Genomic DNA, 27,956 nt, shown 5'->3' with positions numbered 1-27,956 from the left:
CGGAGACAAATCCACCATAGGTGGAGGCGAAGTAGGTCATGATGACATCAATCCGTCACTGATAGAGCCGGAGTAACACGCGCAGCTGAGGCAGGGAAACCGGAGACATCAACGGTTTAGGCCGCTGCAGCGGAGGCGACGGAGGTAGCAGATTTCCGCCAAACCGGGCGGAGTCAAGTCTTGCAGCAACAAAGACGGAATCAAAATAGTCCGTGATGACAGCAATGCTAGTCATGATGGAGAAAAAAATCAATCTGTGGTGCGGCAATGCCAGCCATGACGGAGAAAAGTCAATCTAGGATGGAGGCAAAATTTCTGCGTGACGCTAAGCATAATGCGGGGCGCTGCCGCTGTCTTTTCCGACAACACCAGGCGTGCAACATGTAGCCAGGTTCTAGCTAGCACCTGGATTGATCTTTGCTCCACGTGAAGGAGTTACAAGTAATACGCTCCACGATGCTTGGTTTATTTTTACGATCGCCGGATGCAGATTATGCGTGGCACATGCTTCCGCCTTATGCTTCCGCCTTGTGAACTCTGACAGAAACTATCTTGTTCTTGCTGTTGATCCCATACGGCGGTTCAGTTTTACCTGCTACAAACCATGCCGCAAGATGGTCACCGATTCCGCACTGAATAGTTGTAGACTCATACATACACACACGGCTGTTGGATCCATGATTTGCATCTCACGGGCGGCGGACGTGAATCAAAGACCCAGGCCAACTCGGCCATGCGATTAGATCGATACGGCGGAAGGAAATTCTAACTTCCAAACTTTAGGTACAAATCCGGGTACTTAGGTGTGGATTCGACTACCAAAAATTGTAGACGCGGACCCTGCAACCTAAAATAGGTATGAATCTGGCTACCAAAAATATGTACAGATCCACCTACCAAATTTTTTGTGCGGATCCGGCTCCAAAAATATAGGTGTGGATCCGGCTACAAAAATATAGGTGCGGATCCACATACCAAAATATAGGTGCGGATCCGGCTACCAAAAATCTAGGTGCGGATCCGGCTACCAAAATCTAGGTCCGGATCCGGCTACCAAAATCTAGGTGTGAATCCGGCTACCAAAAATAGGTATGGATCCATGATTTGAAATTTCTAGATCTAAGGCGGAATCTTCCTTAGAAAACTCCAGCAACTCAGATCGGATCTTTGCAGCTGCATCCAGTTCGGCAGCGGTCGTATCTGTTATACTTACCAAGGCATTACCGTTAGAATCGACGATCTCGTCGATGAAGATGTGTATCCCTCCGATCGGGATGATGGAGAGCTTGACGGGGTCTGTCCTAGCCGGAATCCAGCACTCGTCCTGAGGGACGATCAGAAAGTTGCCGGCGTACAAGACACGCCCCACGACGATGGTGTCGATGATGCCTCCTGAATGTACAAGGACGTCGCCTAGGGAAGGGGTGAATAAGAGGGTTATAAAAACTTCTACTTGAGAGCCAAACAAGGCGGAATAAAACCAATAAAAGTTTACTTGTTTACCTCAAAGCCTATCAACTAAGGTTTTCCTAAGTGCACCAACAACATATGCTAAGCATGATGAGCAACAAGGTGATAACAAGCTAGATATGGAAAAACAAGCATAAGGATTATCACAATGTAAAGCACATAGGTAAGGAGTTCGGGTTGAGAAGTAACCGGTGCACGAGGAGACGACGATGTATCCCGAAGTTCACACCCAAGGGTGCTACGTCTCCGTTGGAGCGGTGTGGAGGCACGAGGCACTCCAATGAGCCGCTAGGGCCACCGTATTCTCCTCGAGCTTTTCCACCAAGGGGAAAGCCTCGATCCACTAAGAGACCCTTGAGGGTGGTCACCGAACCCGTACAAGCTTAGGGCAAACCCAAGTATCAAGCTTGAGGCAACTCCACAACATGGTGGCTCTCAAGTACAAGGTCACAAGAGGCTACAACACGCCACACCGACAACAAAGCCACAAAGACTCCAATGCGCCACAACCGGCACCAAAACCACAAAGGCTAACACACTCCACAAAGGCAACAACGCCACAAAGGCTACCACGCCACAAAGATTACAAGGCCAGAAAGGCTACAACACCACAAAGGTAACAAGGCCACGAAGACAACAACACCACAAAGGTAACAAGGCCACGAAGACAACAACACCACTAAGGTCAACAAGCCCTCTACGAGACCGAAACCCCGGAGAGAACCCAAACCGATGCACCTAATGCAATGGCTAAGAACACCACTAAGATGCCCAAGTTCTTCTCTCCCAAATTTCAACAAAGCTACAAAAGCTATTGGGGGAATAAGGGAGGAAGAACAAAATGGAGGAGGAACACCAAATTACTCCAAGATCTAGATCTAGCAAGATCCTCTCACTTGGAGAGGGATTGAATTGGTGAAGCTCTAGATCAAGATCTCCTCTCTCCTTTCCCCAAAAAATATGCAAGAAATAGTGGGGGGATCAAGAGGAGGAAGAAGCTCTTCAAGATCAACAATGGAGGAGAGAGAATGGAGGGGAAGAAGTTGTTGGGTCGGAGGTGGAAGAGAGGTATAAATAGGGGGCCCAAAATATAGTTGTTGGAGACAGAAAAACGGTCAGATTCGCGCCCGAGCGGTACTACCGCTTGTCAAAGCGATACTACCGCTCGCGCGCAAACTGAGCAGAAAATAGACGAAAATCGGCCCAAAACCGGTAATACCACTCTGCGGAGCGGTACTACTGCTTGTGCAAAATCCAAAGCAAACAGCAAATAGAAGAGAGAGAGAGAAAGGCAGCAGCAGGCAATGCAGTGAGCGGCGTGGGACAGGGAGCAGCACAGGGCGCGTGGAGCAGCGCAGGTGGGGCCGGGCAGAGAGTCTCCCGCGCGGGAGCTGCCATACGGGCGCGGCCATCGAGCGGCGATTTGCACAAAAATAACCCAAAACTTAAAGAAAAGCATAGACTGACCCTCCGGCGAAACTATTTCACTCATCTAACCTTTTTGTGTGGCGCCCCTCCCATCGGCGCCACACATGCCAGTGTGGCGCCCCTCCTGCCGGCGCCACTCTCCCAGCCGACGTTGTGCCCTCGACGCTGAGCTGGTGCGCCGATCCGACGTGGCAACATGTGTGGCGCCCCTCCCAACGGCGCCACACATGCTCTTACAATTGCCCAAAACATACTGTGAGACAATTCGTCTGAGACTTAGTCGTTTTGGCGAGGCTCTATGTGTGGCGCCGACGCCACGGGCGCCGTACTAGCAGGTGTGGCGCCGATGCCGCGGGCGCCTGATACGTCTCCAACGTACCTACAATTTCTGATGGTCCATGCTTGTTTTATGACAATACTTACATGTTTTGCTTGCACTTTATAATGTTTTTAAGCATTTTATGGAACTAACCTATTAACGAGATGCCAAAGGGCCGATTCTTGTTTTACGTTGTTTTTGGTTCCGAGAAAGGCTGTTCGGGCAATATTCTCGGAATTCGACGAAACGAAGACCCAGGACCTTATTTTTCCCGGAACCTTCCAGAAAGTCAGAGGGGGACCAGAGGGGTGCCAGGGGGTCACCACACAACATGGCGGCGCGGCCCCAGGCCTGGGCGCACCAGCCTATGAGGGGGAGGCCCCGTGGCCCCTCCGACTCCGATTCTTCGCCTATTTAAGCCCTGGTGACCTAAAACCTCGAGACCGATTGACGAAACTCCAGAAAGACTCCAGGGGCGCCGCCACCATCGCGAAACTCCAATTCGGGGGACAGAAGTCTCTGTTCCGGCACCCTGCCGGGACGGGGAAGTGCCCCCGGAAGCCATCTCCATCGACGCCACCGCCTCCATCATGCTCCGTGAGTAGTTCCCCCATGGACTACGGGTTCTAGCTGTAGCTAGGTGGTATTCTCTCCCCCATGTACTTCAATACAATGATCTCATGAGCTGCCTTACATGATTGAGATTCATCTGATGTAATCGGTGTTGCGTTTGTTGGGATCCGATGGATTGTTACATTATGATTAGTCTATCTATAAAGTTTGTGAAGTTATTGTTGCTGCAATATTGTTGTGTTTAATGCTTGTCACTAGGGCCCGAGTGGCATGATCTTAGATTTAAGCTCTATACTTATTGCTTAGATTGTATCTATAAGTTGTTTGCACATGTCTATGTCTGGAACCAAAGGCCCCAAAGTGACAGAAATTGGGATAACTGAAGGGGAAGGCTTAGGTATGAGGATCACATGTTTTCACGGAGTGTTAATGCTTTGCTCCGGTGCTCTATTAAAAGGAGTACCTTAATTTCCAGTAGATTCCTTAGAGGCCCGGCTGCCACCGGCTGGTAGGACAAAAGATGTTGTACAAGTTTCTCATTGCAAGCACGTATGACTATATATGGGAAACATGCCTACATGATTAATAATCTTGATGTTCCGTCTTAATGCTATTTCAATCCTATCAATTGCCCAACTGTAATTTGTTCACCCAACACTTGTTATTGGAGAGTTACCACTGGTGTAGATAGGTGGGAACCCCGGTCCATCTCTCATCATCATATACTCGTCCTACATGTCAATGGAAGTAGTATCAACTATTTTCTGGTGCCATTGCTCTCATATTACTGCTACTGCTACTGTGTTACTGTTACTATTGCTCCCATATTACTTGCTGCTTTCACATCACCCACTGTTACTAGTGCTTTTCCAGGTGCGGCTGAATTGACAACTCGGTTGTTAAGGCTTATAAGTATTCTTTACCTCCCCTTGTGTCGAATCAATAAATTTGGGTTTTACTTCCCTCGAAGACTGTTGCGATCCCCTATACTTGTGGGTCATCAAGACTATTTTACGGCGCCGTTGCTTGGGGAGGCATAGCTCTACTCATAAGTTCACCTGGGGAGTACACTCCACCTCTCTCTCTCTGTTTTGTTTTATTTTGTTTTGCTTAGTTTACTTTTCTCTAGTTTATTTGTGCTTAGTTTATTTCTGTCTAGTATTATTTTGCCTAGTTTACTTTTGTTTAGTTTGTTTTTGTTTTGTTTTACTTTTCTCATATACCCAAAAATCCATAAAAATTTGAAAAACCTAAAAATTAAAAACTGTTGTTATGGAAGAACCCACAACCTATTTGGAGCTTATAGAATTATATAATAATTATAGAGAATCAAGAACGGGAAAAGTTATGAGTGCTTGTGATAGAAAAATTGAATACAATTGCTAAAATCTTGCTTAAACGCCATGATATAAACTGTTGCTCTAAACGGGATACTAAACATCTTAAATTTCAATGTGGCTTTAGTGAGGAAGTTTTAATTAAGAACTATAATTGGAATAACTATATTCATTTTGGGTTCGAAGAGGTAGAACAATTTGTCATGTTTATGGGAGCCTCTGAGATAGAATCCTTCATTGCTAAAAATTATGAAACTTGTGCTGTTTGTAAGGACCTTAAAGATTATGTCTCTTCTATCCTTAATTTTTTTCATAGAAAGCTACAGTGATAATCCTTATATCATTGATTATAACGAGAGACTCATTAATGCACAAGAATGCACTCACAATTTGCAGGAACCTATGGAAGAAGAAATTGATGAACCTGAAAGCTCATTGGATGAAAAGAGGAGGAAATTGATGAACTCGAAAGGTCATTGGATGAAAAAGAAGAGGAGAGTGATGAACAAAAGGAGGAAGAATGGATTAGCTACCCATGCCAACCTTCTAATGAGAGTAACTCTTTATCTCTTACACTATTTGATTGTCCTCCATGCTTACCAAAAGAGGATGAGTGTTATGTTCCTGTGGATTCTCTTGAAATATTCCGTATGAGTAAAACTTGTGAGAATAATTATGCTACTTTTATTTATGATAATCCATGCTACTTTGATAAATCTTATGATAATGTTTTGTTTATGCCTGATGTCGAAATGCATGGTACTAAAGAGTTTTGCTTGGCAAATGTTTATGATAAATCTCTAGATGATGGTCCTATGTTACTTGATAATATTGATTGTACTACTAATGAAAAAGGGATTGGAGAGTTCTTGACTTCATCTATGAGTCTCATATCTTTTGAGATTGATCAATCATCTTATTATATTATTGATAAAAGTGGATTTGAAAGTTTTAATCCCGCTATTTTTAAGCTTGATAAAAATTATGTGTTTATGGATCATGAAAAGTATGCTGCATGTGATAGTTATATTGTTGAGTTTATTCATGAAGCTACTGAAAACTATTATGAGAGAGGAAAATATGGTTGTAGAAATTTGCATGGTACTAAAACACCTCTCTATATGCTGAAAAATTTTAAGTTACTCTTGTTTTATCTTCTTATGCTTGTCACTTTGTTCTTCATGAATTTATTTGTGTACAAGATTCCTATGCATAGGAAGAGGGTTAGACTTAAATGTGTTTTGAACTTGCTTTTTGATGCTCTCTTTTGCTTCAACTCTTATTTCTTGCGAGTGCATCATTAAAACTGCTGAGCCCATCTTAATGGCTATAAAGAAAGAACTTCTTGGGAGATAACCCATGTATTTATTTTGCTACTGTTTTGTTGTGTTTTGGAAGTTGTTACTACTGTAGCAACCTCACCTTATCATTATTTTATTGCATTGTTGTGCCAAGTGAAGTCTCTAATAGAAGGTTGATACTAGATTTGGATTTCTGCGCAGAAACAGATTTCTATCTGTCACGAATCTGGATATGATTCTTTGTAGTTAACTCAGAAAAATCTGCCAATTTACGTGCGTGTTCCTCAGATATGTACGCAACTTTCATTAGTTTTGAGTTTTCTGATTTGGGCAACGGAAGTACCTTTTAAAAATTCGTGTTTACTGGCTGTTCTGTTTTGACAGATTCTGTCTCTGTTTTTTGCATTGTCTCTTGACTTTAAGTGAGGCTTTCTAGACGTGGAGAGCTGTAGCTAATGTTTTATTGAGTTCTTGCAATGTGTCACTACAGGACTAAAGTGGATTAAAGTTTTTTTTTAGTACTAACCCCTCTAATGAAGTTTATGAGAAGTTTGGTGTGAAGGAAGTTTTCAAGGGTCAAGAGAGGAGGATGATATATGATCAAGAAGAGTGAAAAGTCTAAGCTTGGGGATGCCCCCGTGGTTCATCCCTGCATATTTCAAGAAGACTCAAGCGTCTAAGCTTGGGGATGCCCGAGGCATCCCCTTCTTCATCAACTTATCAGGTTTCTTCTATTGAAACTATATTTTTATTCTGTCACATCATATGTTTTTTATTTGGAGCGTCTGTGTGTTTTTATTTTTGTTTATGTTTGAATAAATTCGGATCCTAGCAATCCTTGTTTGGAAGAGAGACACGCTCCGCTTTTTCATATGAACACTTGTGTTCTTCGTTTTACTTTTAATGTTCAATGATAAAAGTTGGAAGCTATTGCATTTATTGCTATTTGGTTGGAAACAGAAAATGCCTCATACTGTCTTGGATAATTTGATACTTGGCAATTGTTTTGAGATCTCAAGTAGGTCATAATTAAGCTCATGCATCATGTAGTTTAAATCTATTAGTGGAGAAATATCGTAGAGCTTGTTGAAATATGTTTGCATGATTGGTCTCTCTAAGGTCTATATATTTTCTGGTAAAAGTGTTTGAGCAACAAGGAAGACAGTGTAGAGTTTTATAATGCTTGCAATATGTTTTTATGTAAGTTTTGTTGTACCGGTTCATACTTGTGTTTGCTTCAAACAACCTTGCTAGCCCAAAGCCTTGTACTGAGAGGAAATGCTTCTCGTGCATCCAAAACCTTGAGCCAAAACCTATGCCATTTGTGTCCACCATATCTACCTACTATGTGGTATTTTCTGCCATTCCAAGCAAATACTTCATGTGCTACCTTTAAACAATTCAAAAGCTATTATCTCTTATTTGTGTCAATGTTTTATAGCTCATGAGGAAGTATGTGGTGTTTTATCTTTCGATCTTGTCATTTACTTCGGACATACTTTCAACAATGGACTAGTGGCTTCATCCGCTTATCCAATAATTTTGCAAAAAGAGCTGGCGCGGGGTTCCCAGCCCCCAATTAATCAACCTTCATTAATAATTCTCTTCACATGTTTTGCTCTGATTCATCAGTAAGCAACTTAATTTTGCAAATAGACACTCCTTCATGGTATGAGAATGTTGGAAGGCACCCGAGGATTCGGTTAGCCATGGCTTGTGTAACCAAAAGGTTGGGAGGAGTGTCATCCATAAATAATGAAACTAAAATACATGTGTAAACAAAAGAGAAGAGGGATGATCTACCTTGCTGGTAGAGATAACGTCCTTCATGGGAGCCGCTCTTGAGAGTCTGGTTGATGAGGTAGTTAGAGTACCCATTACCATTCGTTGACAACAACAAACACCTCTCAAAACTTTACTTTTATGCTCTCTATATGATTTCAAAACTTGAAAAGCTCTAGCACATGATTTAATCCCTGCTTCCCTCTGCGAAGGGCCTATCTTTTAATTTTATGTTGAGTCAGTTTACCTACTTCCTTCCATCTTAAAAGCAAACACTTGTGTCAACTGTGCATTGATTCTTACATACTTGCTTATTTGCATTCATCATATTACTTTGTGTTGACAATTATCCATGAGATATGCATGTTGAAAGTTGAAAGCAACTGCTGAAACTTAAATCTTCCTCTGTGTTGCTTCAATGCCTTTACTTTGAATTTATTGCTTTATGAGTTAACTCTCATGCAAGACTTTTGATGCTTGTCTTGAAAGTATTATTCATGAAAAGTTTTGCTATATGTTATCTATTTATTAGCAACTATAGATCATTGCCTTGAGTCACTGCATTCATCTCATATGCTTTATAATAATATGATCAAGATTATGTAAGCAGCATGTCACTACAGAAATTACTCTTTTTATCGTTTACCTACTCGAGGGCGAGCAGGAACTAAGCTTGGGGATGCTGATATGTCTCCAACGTACCTATAATTTCTGATGTTCCATGCTTGTTTTATGACAATACTTACATGTTTTGCTTGCACTTTATAATGTTTTTAAGCATTTTATGGAACTAACCTATTAACGAGATGCCGAAGGGCCAGCTTGTCGTTTTCGTTGTTTTTGGTTCCGAGAAGGCTGTTCGGGCAATATTCTCGGAATTCGACGAAACGAAGACCCAGGACCTTATTTTTCCCGGAACCTTCCAGAAAGTCACAGGGGGACCAGAGGGGTGCCAGGGGGCCACCACACAACATGGCGGCGCGGCCCCAGGCCTGGGCGCGCCAGCCTATGAGGGGGAGGCCCCGTGGCCCCTCCGACTCCGATTCTTCACCTATTTAAGCCCTGGTGACCTAAAACCTCGGGACCGATTGACGGAACTCCAGAAAGACTCCAGGGGCGCCGCCACCATCGCGAAACTCCAATTCGGGGGACAGAAGTCTCTGTTCCGGCACCCTGCCGGGACGGGGAAGTGCCCCCGGAAGCCATCTCCATCGACGCCACCGCCTCCATCATGCTCCGTGAGTAGTTCCCCCATGGACTACGGGTTCTAGCTGTAGCTAGGTGGTATTCTCTCCCCCATGTACTTCAATACAATGATCTCATGAGCTGCCTTACATGATTGAGATTCATCTGATGTAATCGGTGTTGCGTTTGTTGGGATCCGATGGATTGTTACATTATGATTAGTCTATCTATAAAGTTTGTGAAGTTATTGTTGCTGCAATCTTGTTGTGTTTAATGCTTGTCACTAGGGCCCGAGTGGCATGATCTTAGATTTAAGCTCTATACTTATTGCTTAGATTGTATCTACAAGTTGTTTGCACATGTCTATGTCCGGAACCAAAGGCCCCAAAGTGACAGAAATTGGGATAACTGGAGGGGAAGGCTTAGGTATGAGGATCACATGTTTTCACGGAGTGTTAATGCTTTGCTCCGGTGCTCTATTAAAAGGAGTACCTTAATTTTCAGTAGATTCCCTAGAGGCCCGGCTGCCACCGGCTGGTAGGACAAAAGATGTTGTACAAGTTTCTCATTGCGAGCACGTATGACTAATATGGGAAACATGCCTACATGATTAATAATCTTGATGTTCTGTCTTAATGCTATTTCAATCCTATCAATTGCCCAACTGTAATTTGTTCACCCAACACTTCTTATTGGAGAGTTACCACTAGTGTAGATAGCTGGGAACCCCGGTCCATCTCTCATCATCATATACTCGTCCTACATGTCATTGGAAGTAGTATCAACTATTTTCTGGTGCCATTGCTCTCATATTACTGCTACTGCTGCTGTGTTACTGTTACTATTGCTTCCATATTACTGCTGCTTTCACATCACCCCTGTTACTAGTGCTTTTCCAGGTGCAGCTAAATTGACAACTCAGTTGTTAAGGCTTATAAGTATTCTTTACCTCCCCTTGTGTCGAATCAATAAATTTGGGTTTTACTTCCCTCGAAGACTGTTGCGATCCCCTATACTTGTGGGTCATCAGCGCCACACAAAGAGCCTCACCAAAACGGCTAAGGACTTATCGTCCGGAGCCCCTGGATGTTTTCGACCCAATAGGTTGGCATGTGTGGCGCCGATGCCGCGGGCGCCACACAGTGCTGTGTGGCGCCACTGTGGAGGGCGCCACACATTGACTTGTGTTAAAAACCTGAAAAATCCTACCAAACTCCAACAGTTTTGAGTACAACATTGGACACAATAAGTAGCAATTTCAGAACATACACATATAACACTTCATAGCTCACATCGTAGCAAGTAGATTCAAACAAAAAGTAGTATTACAGACATGGTTCGAAATGACATAGGGTTCACAACTCGATACTTATGAAGATATAGTTCACAACAACACGGAGCACATCCTAGTGTCGTCCTCGACGTGTCGTCCTCACGGGCTGCTTCCGGACGGCCATCCTCTTCGTCCGCTGCCGTGGCTCTTGTTGCTGCTGCTCCTCCTGCTCCTCCTCCTCTGAAGATAAGGGCTCGTCGTTCCTCATCCTCCTCAAAGATGATCTCCGCGGCGGCGCCTCATCCTCCTCAATGACAACCTTCTTTCCTCGGTTGACATAATCTTCCGGAGTGTACCGGTTTGGAGCATTGCCCCTTGGCTTGAACCGGTAGCGGCACCGTGGGGCTTGCTTGGAGGTATGCTTTGGAGGTATGCTTTGACTCAGAATTTCCTCGTCGTCGAGAATCTTCACAAACATGAACACATGAGATTACAAAAGTTGAAATTAGTAAGAACATGTTTGACAGCAACAAAATAGTCCATACCTCCCGCTCTTCAGAAGAGGAGGATGTACGAATTTCGCCTTCGCGGCAATCTAGCAAGTTGGCTAACCGCCGCATCTTTCGTGCAGTGTTCTGCGTCATGGAACTCATGGTTACAAAGCCACCAGAACATAATAGCGTACATTCAAAGCTGGTGATCATACCTTAATGAAATTCCGCAACGGTCCGACAGGCTTTTCATCTCTCCCGCTCTGGTCCCACATAATCTCGCACTCGTCAGCTGTTTTTCGGATCTCCGACCGCTGTGATAAACATAGCATACACAATTTAAGCGATCACATGGCAATCTAGATGATGTACTAGTTAGTGAGAGAATCCATTACCACGAAGTTCAGCTCGGAAGCAATAGAAGTCGATCTCCCTCTGCGAGCAAAGGTGTCGTGCTGGCTTTGCGCAACCTCATCGAACTCGATGGGTTCGTCCAAGATGTCCTCAGCATACGCGTGCTTCACTAACTCGATACACGTGTTTTCATGGAACCACTGGAGGTAGTTGTTGAAAGCGGCCAAGTCGTGAGGCACAATCTCCACAGGGCCAGCAGTCCGTGTCGCTTCCAAACAGTGTTGGAACGCTGCGACGTGGCCACTATGATGGACTAGCCAATTTGTGATCTTCCTCTGCCACTGCCTATCAAGCCTGCAAGAATCAAGAAGTTAGATTCTACCTCTTCTATCAAGAATCTTCCATCGCATGATTCCAGAAGTTTACTTATGAAGCGCCTTGTCCGTGTCTTGCCACCGAGGTGGGCACTCACGATACAGCCCAAACTGTCTCATCACTCTGTGCGGCTGGTGGTACTCAACAAGCCACATGCATATGAGTGGGCAGCGCATACGCCAGAACCGCGCCTCCTCCGTGCACTTGTGGTTGAGGTCAGGCATCCCCGCGCCAATACGGTAGTAGGTACCATATGGCTCCCAATCCACCTGCAGCATACAAATATTTCAGAATTTACAACATGCCAGTAGAATCAATGAAAACTAGGATTGCAAAAGAGTGATCGATTACCTGCTCAGCGGTAAGAGTGTCCAACTCCTCAGTGTACTGCATGTACATGATCTTTGGATCGCTCGTCATCTCCGAGACTTTGTCCCAAAGAAATGCCCAAGTCGGCTCCCGATCAAGGTTGTTCCGGTAATGAGGCCATGGCCTCTCTGTGAGTACCCTGGGCCGCCCAACTGATAGGCGATCCCAGCTCCATACGGAAAGTAGGAGCAAGCATCCACCAATACCGCCGCTCCCAGTCCTGCGACAAGCGTCGTCCAACTGCGTACATAAGACATTTGGTTAGAGGTAGAGGTAGGCACAGTACTATAGAAGAACAGTACATACAACAAATCATTACCTGTCGGTAGAGGTAGGCAAGTGCCGCTGTTCCCCAACTCCACCGGCGCTCCAACACCGTAAGCGCCTTGAGCCAACACCAATGGGCCAACTTCCCACCACTGTCAGCAAAGAGAGTCCTCGAGATCATGTACCACAAGTACACTCGGGTGTATGTCCTGATACTGTCCTCATTGTCGTCTTCCGGTAGGAGTTGTCCAAAGTTAGTCCTTATCCAAGCGAAAGGTGCGCCGGCGGGAGCTCTCTCCTTTGGATTTTCTGGCGCCGGAGGAGCCATGCCAATAAGGTCATGCATCTGTCTGCGCCACCCATCAGAAGCTGTGTTCATACACAGTGGCTCACCCTGAATAGGAAGTCCAAGTATCATTGAGACATCCTGAAGAGTAGGGGTCATCTCGCCGGCCCTCAAGTGGAAGGTGTGCGTCTTTGGCCTCCACCGGTCGACAAGGGCGGTGAGTGCCGCGGCGTTCATGTTCGCCCTCCCCCCCCCCCGGCTTACAAGCGAGATGAACGGGAGAAGACCGGTGGGCTGGATGAACTCCGTGTACCTCTCGTCATACGGCATATCTACCGTGCCATGGTACCGAATCTTCAAAGTGTGAAGATCCATTGTCCTCTCCGTCATATGAAAAGCCCGGTGATCCCTGTCATACTCTTGATCCAGGAGCCACACCATCCTACATGTTTACACAAATACAACATATTATGAGCAACACATACATGAGAATATATCCAAATAAGCCATCACAAATACATACATATACATTCATATCTAGGGATAGAACACCATATGAGTTATTCCTTCACATACACATTCATGAAATTTGATGCCTAGGGTTCCTCCACAAATCTAGGATACATACATATATAGGGTTCCTACACATACACATTCAACACTTATGGTTCAAACACTTATGCCATTTCAAACATCTTTGGATACAATGCATACAATCTAGCAAAATTTAACATCTATGGTTCAAACACATGCATACAATCTATGGTTCCAACAAAACTATGGTTCAAATCTATGGTTCAAACACATGCATACAAATCTATGGTTCAAACACAACCAACATTTCCAATCTAGGCAAAACGGCTAAATCGAATTAAACCGGAGCAAATCTTGGATGAATCGAAGGGGAACGAAGGGGAATACCTTGAGGATTGTATGGGGGTGGATTTGGCCGGCCAGATCTGTCCAATCCATGGAGGATTTGGTGGGGGGCGGCGGAGAGGCGGCCGGCGGCGGCGGTTGGAGGAGAGAAAGAGAGGAGAGAAAGAAGAGAAAGAGAGGGTCGGGCTGGGTGCGGGCGCGGGCGCCACACTTAAGTGGATGTGTGGCGCCCCTCCCATCGGCGCCACACATGCTAGTGTGGCGCCCGTGGCATCGGCGCCACAAGTAGAGGCTCGCCAAAACTGCTAAGTCCCAGACGTCCGAAGCCCCTGGATGTTTTCGACCGAAAACTTGATATAAGTTGGCATGTGTGGCGCCGTTGGGAGGGGCGCCACACATGTTGCCACGTCGGATCGGCGCACCAGCTCAGCGTCGAGGGCGCCACGTCGGCTGGGAGAGTGTCGCCGGCAGGAGGGGCGCCACACTGGCATGTGTGACGCCGATGGGAGGGGCGCCACACAAAAGGGTTAGATGAGTGAAATAGTTTCGCCGGAGGGTCAGTCTGTGCTTTTCTTTAAGTTTTGGGTTATTTTTGTGCAAATCGCCCCATCGAGCGGGGGTCAACGCCCCGTCGATCGATGCGTGGGCGGGAGCGTGTGGAGGCGGCGGCCAGCGAGCGTGGCCGTGCGGTGGCCAGCTGCAGCCCAAGGCGGAGGCGGGCCAGTGCGGCGGGAGGCCCAGGCCGGGCAGCAGCTGGCTGGGCGGTGGCTAGCTGTGGGCCGCTCGGTGCAGGAAAAGGGCCGCGGTGTGGGCTGGCAGTGGGAGGAAGAAGATAGGCTGGGCTGGGCCGGTAGTACCGGCCCGGTACCGGCTGGGTACCGTAATGGTTACGGTACTACCGGCCTAGTACCGCTCCGGGTCCAGTAACGCTGGGAGGCTGTTGCGGTAGTTGGGCCGATTGTACTTCCAGCGGTAGTACCGGCCGGCCCAAAATGCTTTTTTCTTTATCTTTTTCAAATATGATGCAATGTAAAATTCATAACTTGAGCTAGGAAACTCGGAAGGACATGAAACCAATTTTGCCGGAAAGAGTTGGGCCGATTGTACTTCCAGCGGTAGTACCGGCCGGCCCAAAATGCTTTTTTCTTTATCTTTTTCATTCAAATATGATGCAATGTAAAATTCATAACTTGAGCTAGGAAACTCGGAATGACATGAAACCAATTTTGCCGGAAAGAGGACGATAAGAGCTACCTCTTCACAAGGTGAAAACATGGAAAAGAGTGAATGATGATTGTATATGCGATGCAACATAAAAATCATCACCCTTGTACATGCAACAAGCGCTCAATAGTCCCACCTCGGTACACGATTACAAGTTCGGCCAGTTTAAATACGTCCAGTTTTCTGGAATCAACAAGGCACATTAGGAGGTACATTAATACTTGGGTAGAGTCGGTAAACCATTGCAGGGGGTGCAAATTGGACTTCTGTCTTCACCCAATCCCATGGGGAAATTACTCCTCAAATACTATGTGACTATGTGATAGACTTCTACCAAACGAGGCATAGAGGGGCGGGGAACTTTCAGGATGATAAGAGCATCTCCAGTCGCGTCCCCCAAAGGGATTTGGGGCGCGTCGGACAGGAAATGCGTTCCAGCCGCGTCCCCCAAAGCCCTTTTTTGTCCGGCGCGCCCTCATTCGGTGTCCGGCGCCCCGAGCCCGTCCCCGTCCCACAGGGGACGCACCGGGGACGCCGGACACAACGAAAAGCGAGGCGGGAAGTGGCGGGGCCGACTCGTCAGCGGCACAATAAATTTTTAACCTAACCGTCACCTACCTCGCGACGAAAGTTATTGGCGGTGCGGTTCCCGCAGCGACGCAGCGACGGTGCAGTTCCCGCAGCGACGCAGCGACGGTGCAGCTCCCGCAGCGACGCGTCCCGTCGCGCCTAGCTCTGCGTGCCGGCGTTAATGCGCGCCACCGCTCCTCCGCCTCCCTCCGGCCTATAAAAAGGGGCGCCTCTCATCGTCCCTCTCACACACAAACCCTAGCGCCTCTCTCCCAAACCCTAGCCGCCACCATCTCTCAACAAGACTCGACGCTATGTCTGGTAGAGGCGGAGGCCGACCCCGCGGCCGCGGCCGTGGTCGTGGTCGTGGTCGCGGCCGCGGCAGAGCTGAACACTCGCCGTCGCCTTCCACGCCGCCGGCTTCATCATCGTCGGAGATGGACGTGGAGCCGGCCAGCCAGTTCGAGTTCGTCCTCGTCCTCAAGGGCGACCCGCACGGCATCCAGAGGCTGCCAGACTCCTTCGCCGACTACGTCGCCGGCGACGATCGCCCGCGCACGATGCATCTGCGGGAGGCTGCGTGCGGCTACTACCGGTGGATCGTCGACGTGATCTACGACGCGCGCGGCAAGATGTACCTCAACATCGGCTGGGAGAAGTTCGCGCGGCACCACGGCCTCCAAGCCGGCTTCATCCTCCAGTTCTCCTACTTCGGCGACAGGGACATGAGCGTCAAGGTCTTCGACGAGACGCGGTGCCGCCGGGACTACCAAGGCGACAGCACCGACGAGGAGGACGACTAGTGTTGTTTCTTCGCAGCGAATACGTGCACGGAGGTTTCTGCCTGTTCGCCTCATCGGTAGAACCAATAAGGGCACCATCCTCCCGCTGGATTTTCCAGTTTAGGTGATCAGGTGTGCCCTCGAGTGTTCTTTCTTAGCAGCGAACACACGAAACCTTCGATGCACGGCCTAGTTAGGTTTAGTTTCTTTGCAAAATTTTATATTTGTGTCCACGACGGTTCAAACTATGTATTAGTTTGTGGAAAACCACGTTCCCAATTATGTTTTCGTGTAAACCACGTTCCAAATTATATATTAGTTTGTGGAAATTGAAATAAAAAAGCCAAAAAAAGTATTTTAAATGTTTGGGGGAGGCGTTTGGGGGACGCGGCTGGGGAGCGACGTCCCCAAAGGCGGCACGAACGAAACACGTCCCCCAAACGCTCAATCCGGCGCGGTTTGGGGGACGCGACTGGAGATGCTCTAAGCCAGGAATCTCCCTTGCGAAAACGTCAGATACGTGACAAGTAATGGAGGCCTACATAAAATGCTAAGTAGCAGCCCAGAATGGACGCCTAACAAGATATTCAGCTTTATGCCGACTAGTATTTGGCAACATAACCAGTACATCATTTCAGGTTTAAAATCATGTCATTCGTGCGGTTCCATACATAGAAAAATGGTCACCGCTTATAGATATGACAAATATAAAAATTTGCAGCTGATACATGACATACATAAAAATTTACAGAATTTCGACAGCCTATGTTTTCAGAAAGCTCAAGGCAACGTGGAGCATTTGACTAATCATCATTACAAAGACATTATCAACCAGAACAAAGAACCAATAACCATTTGAATCTGCAGAAAAAGCTTCCACAAGTTTTACAATCATTTGCACCAAAACAGTCTTGTGTGTATTCTTGGTACAAGTTCAACACAAGGCCACTAGAGTGAATCTTGTGTTGCAACGAGCAGCACAAAATAGCGGAAAAAGGACTAGCTTGGTGCATCAGTTTCCTACAAAAGCATTATTACCTACATTTTATAGTATTAAATCATTGACCATTTTCAAAAGGATCAGCCTTCACCAAACATTCAACCAACATGGCAACATCATGTAACAGTACATGCAAAAAAAAAATTAGGAAATAGTTCAACATTCACCAAAACTCCACATTGCATAGATAATAGTTCAACGTCTGCAAATTAAGACAACGTTACTAGGATAAATGTACCAATTAGCATTACATACACAAGTGGTGTCCTGATTTCACCATACAGGAGGGGTTGTCTGTACCAACATTGCCTGGATGTCGCATGCTATATTTAATAATTATTAGGAGTGGCGTCCAGATTTTACCATTTAAGAAAGGATCACCTCATCAAAGGTTGTTTTGTTACTCATACCTTACACATCGGAATGTTTTGTCAGGGCTCAGACTCATCCTCTTCCATGCACCAATGCAAAAGTGCGCCTCGGCAGAGCATAGCATCTAACTGATGCACTTGACATCATAGTACATGCAATCTTCTTCGAGTCCACAAATCTTTTCAGCAGCATATTTGTTCTCACTGATGAGCCGATCATTCGTATAAGAATCTTTTCCACTAATTACATCCTCAAACTCGTCTCTCCCATGGAACTTTTTCGAAGCAGGATGCACAATCTTCGCCGCTTCACCCTCACAATACAGGCACCGGACATGCTCTGTTGTACAAAGAAGCTAAATAAACTTCAAAGATTGCAATGAGAATTAAATTCTCAAATGAATTGCAGTTATGCTGTTACAGATATATTCTTATCTATACTGTTTTAGAAGGGTGTTGATATGAATGGAGTTTCCATCATAGTGTTTACTACCATTTGCACCTAAAATTTTTCTGCATACTTCGATATGCGGGGTCCACATATTGTCTTGCCACTGAATCTGAACTGTATAGTACCACCTCTTACCCTGACAAACACAATATTTATCCTTAGATGACTATGCTGCATCTACATCTACCTCTCTTGTCAATTCAAGGATTCTCCCATGAAATTTCACTGCTGCCTTACACTCTATGCCAGTATGGACATGATGAACTTACTATTTAGCAGAAGTTTATGTGTGGGTTTGAGAGAAATTGGGGACGGTTCCTTGCAGTCCTGTTATTTTTGCAAGGTTTCAGTAAGGTGGCAACAATTCATGTTGTGGCTTACTAATCAGCACTCATTATTGATATTCATAGCTATCAACATGATGAAAAACTGATACAATGACATAGGAAACAATGCAGAAAGAAGAGTATACCAGCAAATGGAGTTGGCGCATCCACACGACAGCACAATGAAGGTTTGTCCTCCTCCCCATTATTAAATTCAGCAAAGTAGAGTATTGGAGCTCTGTGAGCAAATGAAGAACCCTTCTGAGTCACCAAGAAGTTTACATGGGAGTAACGGAATGTGCACGGTGCACAAGGTAGATAATCTTCCTTGTCCTCGCCGTAATCAGGGCTGCCCACAAACTCATTTGCACCACAGATAATATGGAGATCATACATGGGTTCCTACAGGCAGCAGGAAAGAGGTTAGTGAATAGTGGTTGGCTAGGAGATAACGTGGGGAATAACTAAAGAGATAGAAAAACTAATTACCGACCCCGTCACACAGCAAATGCCTTTCCAATGCAGCTTTCACCTTTGCCGTGATCCTTCTTTGCTGAGCCTTGGAGCGCCTCTTTCCCACCCTCACGGGACAAGGGTTCTTCATTTTTATTGGCTCAGGTGTTGGCTGCTTGGGAGAAAATAAGCTGCTAATGTAGTAGACTTGTACTGAGGTGAGCCGCTCTCCACTCTGCAACAGGAGGGCAACAGATACCGGCAGCATTGCCTTGCATGAAGAGAGAAATGCTGCATGTGCCTCAGGGTTGGGATGCCATGCGGCGGTGGCTGCAGCCTCATAGGCTTCTTGGGTTCTAGTGCATGGGCTCTGGTTCTTCAATTTATCGATGGCACCGTAGCAGTCAACGCATTGTTGTCGGTGCTGTGCCGTCTTCCATACAGCACCATCACCACTGAGATTTATGTCGCCAAAGGACAAGTGAGTGGCATCAGCATGGAGGTTTGGATCGGCCAAGGACAGGTAGCCGCTGGAGGCGACCAGGCATTCTGTAATTTCGTGGTCGGACAGATTGTGGTAGCGCGTTTTGATGAATGAAGCGAGTCCAAAAAACGAACGGCACTCGAGGCGAGTGAGGCTTCTTGGGCCGATCATGTCGAGCACTGGCCGTTGGCCTCCTGAGAATGTGGCATCATACCAGATTGTATTGAGGATGATGTTGGAGACAGGGTCCATGGGACCATAGCAGTACCCGGCCTTGAGCAAGCTGCGATGATAGCGGGTGCGCAGCCCATGGCGTGGCAGCCTAGCCAGCGCCCGCAGGTAGAAGCAGCGAAATGTGTCAAAAAGGACCATCCTCAGGGATCTGGTGGTCTCGCACAGCATGTCCGGGATGTTGATGTCTGGTTGACTACATGTCCGATATGCCGTGAGGTCCCAAGCCTCCCGCAGATCAGGAAGCTTGGGAAGCTCCATCCTCGACGCGGATAAAACGTCGGCAACATCAGTTAGCCCGGACTGCCGCGACATCCAGGCATGAACGAGGCGTGGGGGCTCAGGATGCCCAGCCACCTGCGCGGCCAACCTGAGGGCCGCCACGAAGGCTTCCGCCGATGCAGGGGATGTGATGGAGAAGCGTGTCATGCCGCGGTACGACACGATGAGGCGCGTGGCGATGAAGAGGTCGGCGTCGGTAATGAGCAGATAGCGCACAGCCTCCCATCCCGCGAGGTAAGGGAAGAAGTAGACGAGGAACGCGACGAGGCCGTCGAGCGAGCGCCGCACCATCTCCCCCAGCTTCGCCTCGTCCATGTAGGGGCCGGCGGAGCAAGGGTGGGTGATTGGGTCGGAGGTGAAGAGGGTGTTGACCAGGATGTTGGAGACGGGGTCCAGGAGGCCTACGATGACGCCGGAGACGAGCAAGCGCGCGACATCGGAGGGCACCCCGCCGCCGCCGCCGATACGGCTGCACGCTTCCCTGTACAAAGAATCAATCTTGGAGAGGAGCCGCGACCTCTCCTCGTCTTGAACGGCGCGGTAGGGGATAAATCTACGCCCCGGAGGAATCACGCGGAGAACACCACTGTTGGTGGTACCCGCGTCGCTGCTCATGGTTGCCGGCGATGGGATTTACGATAGGGTTTGGGGGAACTCCGGTCTTGGCAATGTGCGGCGGCGAGGCGAGTTTCTTTTTTCTTCTTGTTGTCGATGGAGAAAATATACTACGGAGTAGTACTCTGTGGTAGGTGACTGGAATAGACGGGCCGAACCAACAGGGGTGGGCTCGTCTTCCCCGGCCGAATAATAATCCCTGGGCCGAATTGCCCCGGAACAGCCCACCGCAGCTTGAGGGGGAAGGACCCGGACTTTCAATGGGCAAGGCTTGAGGTCGGGAAAGACAACGTCCGAGTCCAATAACGTTCTTCCTCCACCGGCGACCGGAGCGGGGGTGTTAGGGCATCTCCAGTGCGCGACGACGTCCGAAATGTCCGTTTGCGTCGGGCGGCGGACGCGAGATAGACCGTTTTTGTCCGCGCGTTCGTTTGCACCCTGGGGTGGCTCCAGCGGCGCGACGCATTTCCGCGTTTGCATCAAATATGAAGTTTTGAAACAACAAATAGGATTTCAACGAAGTCATAGTTATTACATTTAAATTTTGAAAAGTCTACATGAAAATAAGATACTAGTCTTCTAGGCATGATCTTCATGGCCAGCCATGGTCCATTGATGCTCAATCAGATCCGTCTGCAGCTGTTTGGAGACGGTATCGTTTGTGACTTCTACATTCATATGTAGATACTCCTCCCAAGTAGAAGCTCCAGGAATTGGCGCAACCAACTCACCTTGGAATTCCCAGTGGTTCTCATTGCGGCCATCAGGACGCTCGTTCTCAACGATCATGTTGTGCATGATCACGCAGCATGTTATCACCTCATGCATGGTCTTCAGCGACCATGTTCTTGCCGGGTGACGGACAATTGCCCACCGAGCTTGGAGCACACCAAATCCACGCTCCACATCTTTCCCGCAAGCCTCTTGCATCTTGGCAAACCTCCTCGTCTTCTCGAAGTTTGGATTACGGACGGTCTTCACCAATGTGGCTCGGTCGGGGTAGATGCCATCGGCAAGATAATATGGCTTGTCATATGCATTTCCATTGATCTCATAGCTCACCCGGGAGCTTTGCCTTGCATGAGCCTTTCGAAAACCGGTGATCGGTGCAACACATTGATATCATTGTTGGAACCGGCCATGCCAAAGAATGAATGCCAAATCCATAAATCTTGAGATATGACAGCTTCAAGAATGACAGTCCGTCCCTCCTCATGCCCGTCATGTCGACCACTGCCATCCAAACGGACGAGTTTTCCACTCCCGGTGCATGCAATCTATGCTGCCAATCATTCTGCGAAGCCTCTAGACTCGTTGATAGATAGGAGGCGCCTTGTATCCTCAACGGTTGGCTCCCTACGGTAATACTCTCCGAACACGGCAATCACGGCTCGGCAAAACCTGTACATGGACTCAAGGCAGGTGCTCTCACCCATTCGAAGATACTCATCGAATATATCAGCAGCCATTCCATATGAGAGCATGCGAATAGCCGCAGAGCATTTTTGGTAGGAGGTTGTAAGCTCCAGGAGTAGGAAAAACCCAGAGCGCGCAGGTAAGAGGGGTTTATGTGCATGAGGTCACTACAAAGGACCGTGAGGTCGCCTCGCATTCCCAAGCATATGGGTAGGCCAAGAAACAGCTCGACACGCCCATGCACACAACACCCACCTCAAAGGCTCACGGTAGGCTTTCCAGGCCTGGGTGCTTCACCTTCCTGTGCACTTCACACATACACACACTGTGCACAGGATACAAGGGTAGAATACAGCTTGAATATCACAACATGACTATCTATGACACAAAAGATGGAAATAAAGGTTCATATATAGCAACGCTCTACTGAGCAAGATACAAATGACACGCAGAGGACACATGTCCCATCATTACATCATTCATACATAAGATAGCAAATAGTCTGGGTACAGACAAGATCCAAATGGGACTAAGAGTCCTGAAGATAACCAAGCGGGATTCCATAACCAACAAGCCACAGGCTGCTGCCTTAGGAACGATCCTGCTACGCAACGAAGTCGTCGTCCGTGAACTCGACAAAGTAGCCTCCTGCGTACTGCTCATCATCTGGCGTACCTGTTTGTCGAAAAGCGGGTTCCGGAAAAAAAAAGGAGAAAAACGAGGGTAAGTACCAATGGCACGTACTTGCGAGACTAGACCAGCTATGCTCGCTGGTGGGCGGTATAAACTTCATCCGGCTATATGTGGAGTTTAGCGGCAGCAAAGCAACTAACCAATAGAGACACGCTACAACATTCGTCTATTAGAGAAGCTGAGAGAGCGCATAATCTAGCAGTTCTATACTCTGCAAACATAACCCAGCCAATGCAATTCCCCTTCGCCAAGAGGTATTGCAAAGGCACTCACACTTTTTAAAGAGTTTTATTAGCAAAATATTAGCAAAAGGCAATAAGGTGTAAGTTGTTCTATGATCGAGTTAAACATCTCCAAGTCGTCCATAACCGCGGACACGGCTTATCGATAAGATTTCACCCTGCAGGGATGCACTACTGTACCCATACACGCATGTCCGACTCCACAAGCAAGGGTTTTGAGAAAACTTGCCGAGCGAAACCTCGCATCACAACCCCTCCCTTCACCACGGACCAAGTCCAAGAAGCCACCTAACTAAGTTGAATCCGTATCGAAGTCCGCGAAACTCCGAGGCGGACCTAGCTATGTGCGTCAGCGTACTAGGTGATCAGTGCCCAGCGGGATGACCACTTCGCAGCGGCTCCGCAACCTACGAGCGTGCAATAGACAACGGGGTTACAAGGCACACGGCTTCCCCAAAATAAACTCCATAACATCGGACCACAAAGAAACAAGCTTGCACGCCCGGGAGAAACAAAACGCTACGAACTAGTTGTGGCACTTGGACAGTGGAAGCAGTTCCGGCAATAGGTCGAGGGGGGCCCCAGTGAAACCTCCCACGTGTGGTTAGTGCGCTCAGTCTTGGATCAGAAAACAAGAACTCATCCTAATTATAAAATTGGACACAAGTGAGCCATGGTAAAACCAAAATATACAATTGACCCACCGATGCCTCTTCTTATCCATTTTAATATTATCATTAGGGTGAGCCATGAATATCTCCAACAACAGATATAGCAAGTAAACAACTACCCAACAAGATACCCCGAACATTTCGAGATATCAACAAAAACCCTAAACTCGTCTACGACTCGCAAAGCTGGCAAACAACAAACAATGGGTAGGGCGAGGAGGTGTAACTCGGTAATATAGGGCAACAGGTGGAATAGGACACGTGACACAACAGAATCGCAACATAGGGATAGCAATAGATCAAAAGAGCATGAAAATGTAAAATAGGTGAAGGGGTGGGCTCGCCTGTCAAATCGGAAGAGGAAACACGAACGCGATCTTCAGGGGTGATGTAGAGGAACTCCTTCTTGAACTGCTCGGTGTCGGTGTCTACTCGGGAAGAAGCAAATAGCACATATAAGGAAGATATAGCACAAATCAATACAAGTAGATGCAATGCGCAATATGATGCACGATGACATGGCAAGATGATTAGTGCAAGACAAAATTAAGTGGGGTGCTCATAATTCACATGAAATGATAAACACCCTCACATAACATTTAGTTTCAATTGCAAATTTTATTTAGGCCGAGGCAGGGATGATGCCAATGATGCATGAGGATGCAAGATTTGAAATCCTCTCACTTTTCTGATGAAAAAGGATATATCATTTGCACAATTTGGAAATGTAGAATTGAAGATATGAATTATGCCATAATACTCATATTAAGTTCAGATTTTAATTATGTCCAAATTTTAATTGTTCAAAAGCTAAAACAAACTTCATAGTTGGAAAGTACATGAAAAACTGAGCAACATGGATATCAAGTTTGTCAAAATTGGAAAAGTTTAGGTGTAGTTTTAAATACTTTCAAAAGTATCCAGATTTCAAAACATAAAAAGAAATTTGAATCTGGAACAGATTGGGCGGAAGTTAATTTGCACCGAAGCTGGGGCCAGTCACAGACCATGGCAGGTGGGTCCTGTGACACGTCAGCGTGCCAGCGTGGCCACGCAAAAAGGTTGGGATTATCACGGCCCGTAGGGATCGAGGCTGGGTCTCCTCGTTGAGAGACAGGGATCAGTGCAACTGCTCTGCTGCTTCAGTTTTGATACGAGGCATGATGCAGACCAGGTAAGGTATCTCTGAAAAATTTAGCTGAAGAAGTGACACTACAAACTGAAAAACGTGACAGCAGCGACTACTGTAGGTAGTTTTCTGCACAGTTTTTAAAGTTGCGGTCGCGGCGCAACTGGGCACCAATTTGAGGGAAACAAGGGAGGTTAAGAAATATTGATGTGCCAAGTTTTGTTTGGTACAAAGTTGGGTGAAAACGGAGCAGTGTAGCGGCGACGAGGCTCATCGGAAAACGGACCGACGACACGACAATCTGTCTGAAAAACTGAAAACAGATTCCTGGAGCGATCTTTGGGAGATGATTACGATGGCGTTGCTACTCCGTTTTGGTTGATTCGACAACCATAAGAAAGAGGATATAGCTGTGCATCTACTGGAGCAAGTATGGCGTGCTAAAACGACCTGGTTCGCCGGGGAGACGTCGGAGATTGCGGTACCACGACGTGTGCGAGAAAACAGCGAAACTGCAAAACAGGTTCTGGGCAGATGTTTGATCGAAGGTGGCGTCGTCTACAGGCAACGAAATTAACTGATTCCAAAACGAAAGTTGTAGCCCTTCGTCTCAGCTTTCCAACGGTGTGAAGAACGCGTTCTGGAGTGGGCTGTGCTGGCGGGGAGAGGCGTCGAAAGACAGGGTGCTGTGAGATGGAAAAACTGGGCGTTTTTATGTGGACTCGATCTCGTCTTGATCTCGTCTCTCCTCCTCAGCTAGAACCAGATATGAAAGAGCACGTGCAGGGGAGGGAGGAAGGTCTTGCTCACCCAGGGGTGGTCGGTGACGAAGGGGAGGCGCCGGAGTCGAAGAAGAAAGGAGGTGCCCGTGACGTAGACGTTGCAGTCGTGGAGGAGATGCGCAGATCTTGGCGTCTCGAGCTTGGTGACGACGTCCAGGACGTAGAGGAGGTCACCGTGGTTCCGTTCCCGGGCTCAGGTCGGCTCGAGGAAGCTCATGGCGACGGAGGCAGACGGCGATGTGCTCGGGCAAAAACCCTCTCGGTTGCTTACAGTAGGTGGCGAAAGAAACAGAGGAGGCGGCGACTTGGAGTGGGGCAGAACGGCTAGGGTTCGGTTGGCCCTCTTGGGTTCTTAAGGAGAGGGGGATAGGGCAGGTGGCGAGCATCGGGTTGCGAGGAGAAAGATCATGTGGTGCTGGCCATGTTCGTACAAGGAGGAGGAGGACGTACACGAGCTCCTCTACGTGAACTGCAAAGGGCCAAAAGAAGCTGAGGGAGAGGGCCTCTTGGTGGAGCTGGGCCACGGTGGAGAATAGAGAAAAGAGAGGGGATGTGGGCTGCTGGCCAGATTTAGGTAGGTAGGGTTTTTAGGTTTTTCTTTTCTTTTCTCTCTTCTTTTTATTTAAAACTGTTTTTATTTTCTTGTCAAAACAAAACCCATTTTAGAGATTGAGTGAGAGGAGGTTGTTTGAAATGAAGAGAGAAGAGTATGAGAGGTACATCACCATACATGTGATGATGAGAAAGGAAAGAAAGAGAAGAAGGAAAAGAATTGTGCATAGAGCTAGAATGGAATAAGCTCCATGATAACATGTTCAAAATTTGTTTGGTAAAATAGCAAAGACCCAACCATTGAAATGGATTATCTCCAATTCAAATAATATGGCAAGATCAAGAAGAAGAGAGGGATTAAGGTGACACCAAATTATTTGAAATTTGGCATGACCTTGGTGTGTTAGGTTAAAGAGATGGGGAAGATGATGTGCCTTTCTTGGAACATCACAAGAGGAGGGGATGAACCAAGATAGAGGAAGAGAGGAAGAACCACAAGCAAACAAAAGCAAAGCCAAAACCAAATGCAATTTATAAAACCAAAAGGTGGTGATATGCATGAAATGCAAAATGATGGTATGACAACAAAATGCAAGAAAGGAACAAAGGGGTCTATGTATTACTCTTGGGATGTTACAGAGGTGAAGCCTAGCGCACCTGTTGCATCGGGCCTGCATTGGAAGTAGGGGTCGTAGTTCCTGACGCCCCGTAGAATGACCAAGAACAGGTCCCTTGACATCCTGTATCGGCGCCGGAACAATTTTTCCGGAAAGATCGGATCGGTGAGGTGGAAGTAGTCCTTGTGGAGGCGGGCCTGCCCTCGCCACTCGTTGCGCGGCAGGTTTTTCGAGCGCCCCTTCACGCGAGCCCCGGTGCTGCGGCCCCGGGTTTGAGGTGAACTCGTGGATCATGGAGGCCGCAGTAGTTGCCAATGTGTGCGCCGACTGATCGGACTCGTCGTCCGAAGAGGAGTCAACGATCTCCGCGCGGAACTTCTCCACCATATGCCACGCGTCCATCTGCGTCGATACGAACTGTTGATCAATGGCCGCGCACAAATCGCGCCGAAAAAAGGAGAAGGAACCTACCGGCGCAATAGGTCGAACAGGTCGTGGGAGGCGCAGAAGGGCGGCGCAACCGGCAATGTTTCGCCCGAAAACAGCCGGCAGGTTCGCGCCGGAGCCAACCCCGAGTACGATCCTGCTCTCCCGCGCGGCGATAACGGTGCCGGCGGCGAGTACTGCAGCGCTGCGGCGGACAGCGGGGATTGGGGTGGGGGCGTCGCACTAGGGCACCAACGAGGGTGAAAAAAGAAATCAGGTCGAAGCGGTCGATTTTGCTCTCGCTGACTTGCGGGACCGGGTAAGAAATGGAGGACGCTCGGCGCGTCCGCCAAGCGTCCTCGGAGACGCAAACCTGGCGCATATTTGGGCCAGGTTTGCGTCTTCGCGGACGGGCCGGTCACTTTGCGTCGCCCCGCTGGAGCAGGGCCCGGATGCATTTCCGGTCACGGCGGACGAAAACGGTCGCTCAGCGACCATTTGCGTCGCGCCGCTGGAGATGCCCTTAGAGCATCTCCAGTGGCGTCCCCAAACCGTCCCCCAAACCGCGCCGGATTGAGTGTTTGGGGGACGTGTTTTGTTCGTGCCGCGTTTGGGGGACGTCGCTCCCCAGCCGCGTCCCCCAAACGCCGTCCCCAAACATTTAAAATACTTTTTTTAACACATAAACCATTTATCAAATGTAGCATATGAATAAAAATGTTTGTGAGGATTGTATTCAAATTAAATTACAACAAACAATAAAACAAGTAATCAAATATAATAAATAGGGCTAGATGCTACATCAAGGTGCCACAGTATTTCCTTTGATCCTCCACAAATGCTCAACGAGATCAGCTTGAAGTTGATCATGAACATTGTTGTCACGGATCTCTGCGTGCATAGCGAGAAAATCAGCAAAATCTGCAGGCAACTCATGATCAACCTCCGCA

General features: G+C 47.5%; 2 protein-coding genes across 2 annotated transcripts; both read right to left on the bottom strand.

The window, feature by feature from the left end:
• Nucleotides 1-515: 515 nt before the first annotated feature.
• Nucleotides 516-13,251, bottom strand: LOC124646691 (protein MAIN-LIKE 1-like; the record flags this gene model as incomplete). The annotated part of the gene is made up of 2 exons (XM_047186772.1): nucleotides 516-592; nucleotides 12,564-13,251. Coding segments are annotated over 2 exons (765 nt in total), but the record flags the coding sequence as incomplete, so codon positions are not given.
• A 4,338-nt stretch (nucleotides 13,252-17,589) lies between these two features.
• LOC124708497 lies at nucleotides 17,590-20,185 on the bottom strand. The gene is made up of 3 exons (XM_047240182.1): nucleotides 18,907-20,185; nucleotides 18,560-18,815; nucleotides 17,590-17,976 (listed from the first exon to the last, which is right to left on the bottom strand). Exons 1-3 carry the CDS (start codon nucleotides 20,176-20,178, stop codon nucleotides 17,762-17,764), a joined length of 1,743 nt encoding a protein of 580 aa, XP_047096138.1. The 5' UTR covers nucleotides 20,179-20,185; the 3' UTR covers nucleotides 17,590-17,761.
• Nucleotides 20,186-27,956: the final 7,771 nt, after the last annotated feature.

Source organism: Lolium rigidum, chromosome 4, assembly GCF_022539505.1.
Source record: "Lolium rigidum isolate FL_2022 chromosome 4, APGP_CSIRO_Lrig_0.1, whole genome shotgun sequence".
In the NCBI taxonomy this organism is placed as follows: domain Eukaryota; kingdom Viridiplantae; phylum Streptophyta; class Magnoliopsida; order Poales; family Poaceae; genus Lolium; species Lolium rigidum.
The sequence above is the reverse complement of the archived record's forward strand: the minus strand, read 5'-3'. Positions and strand labels throughout refer to the sequence as shown.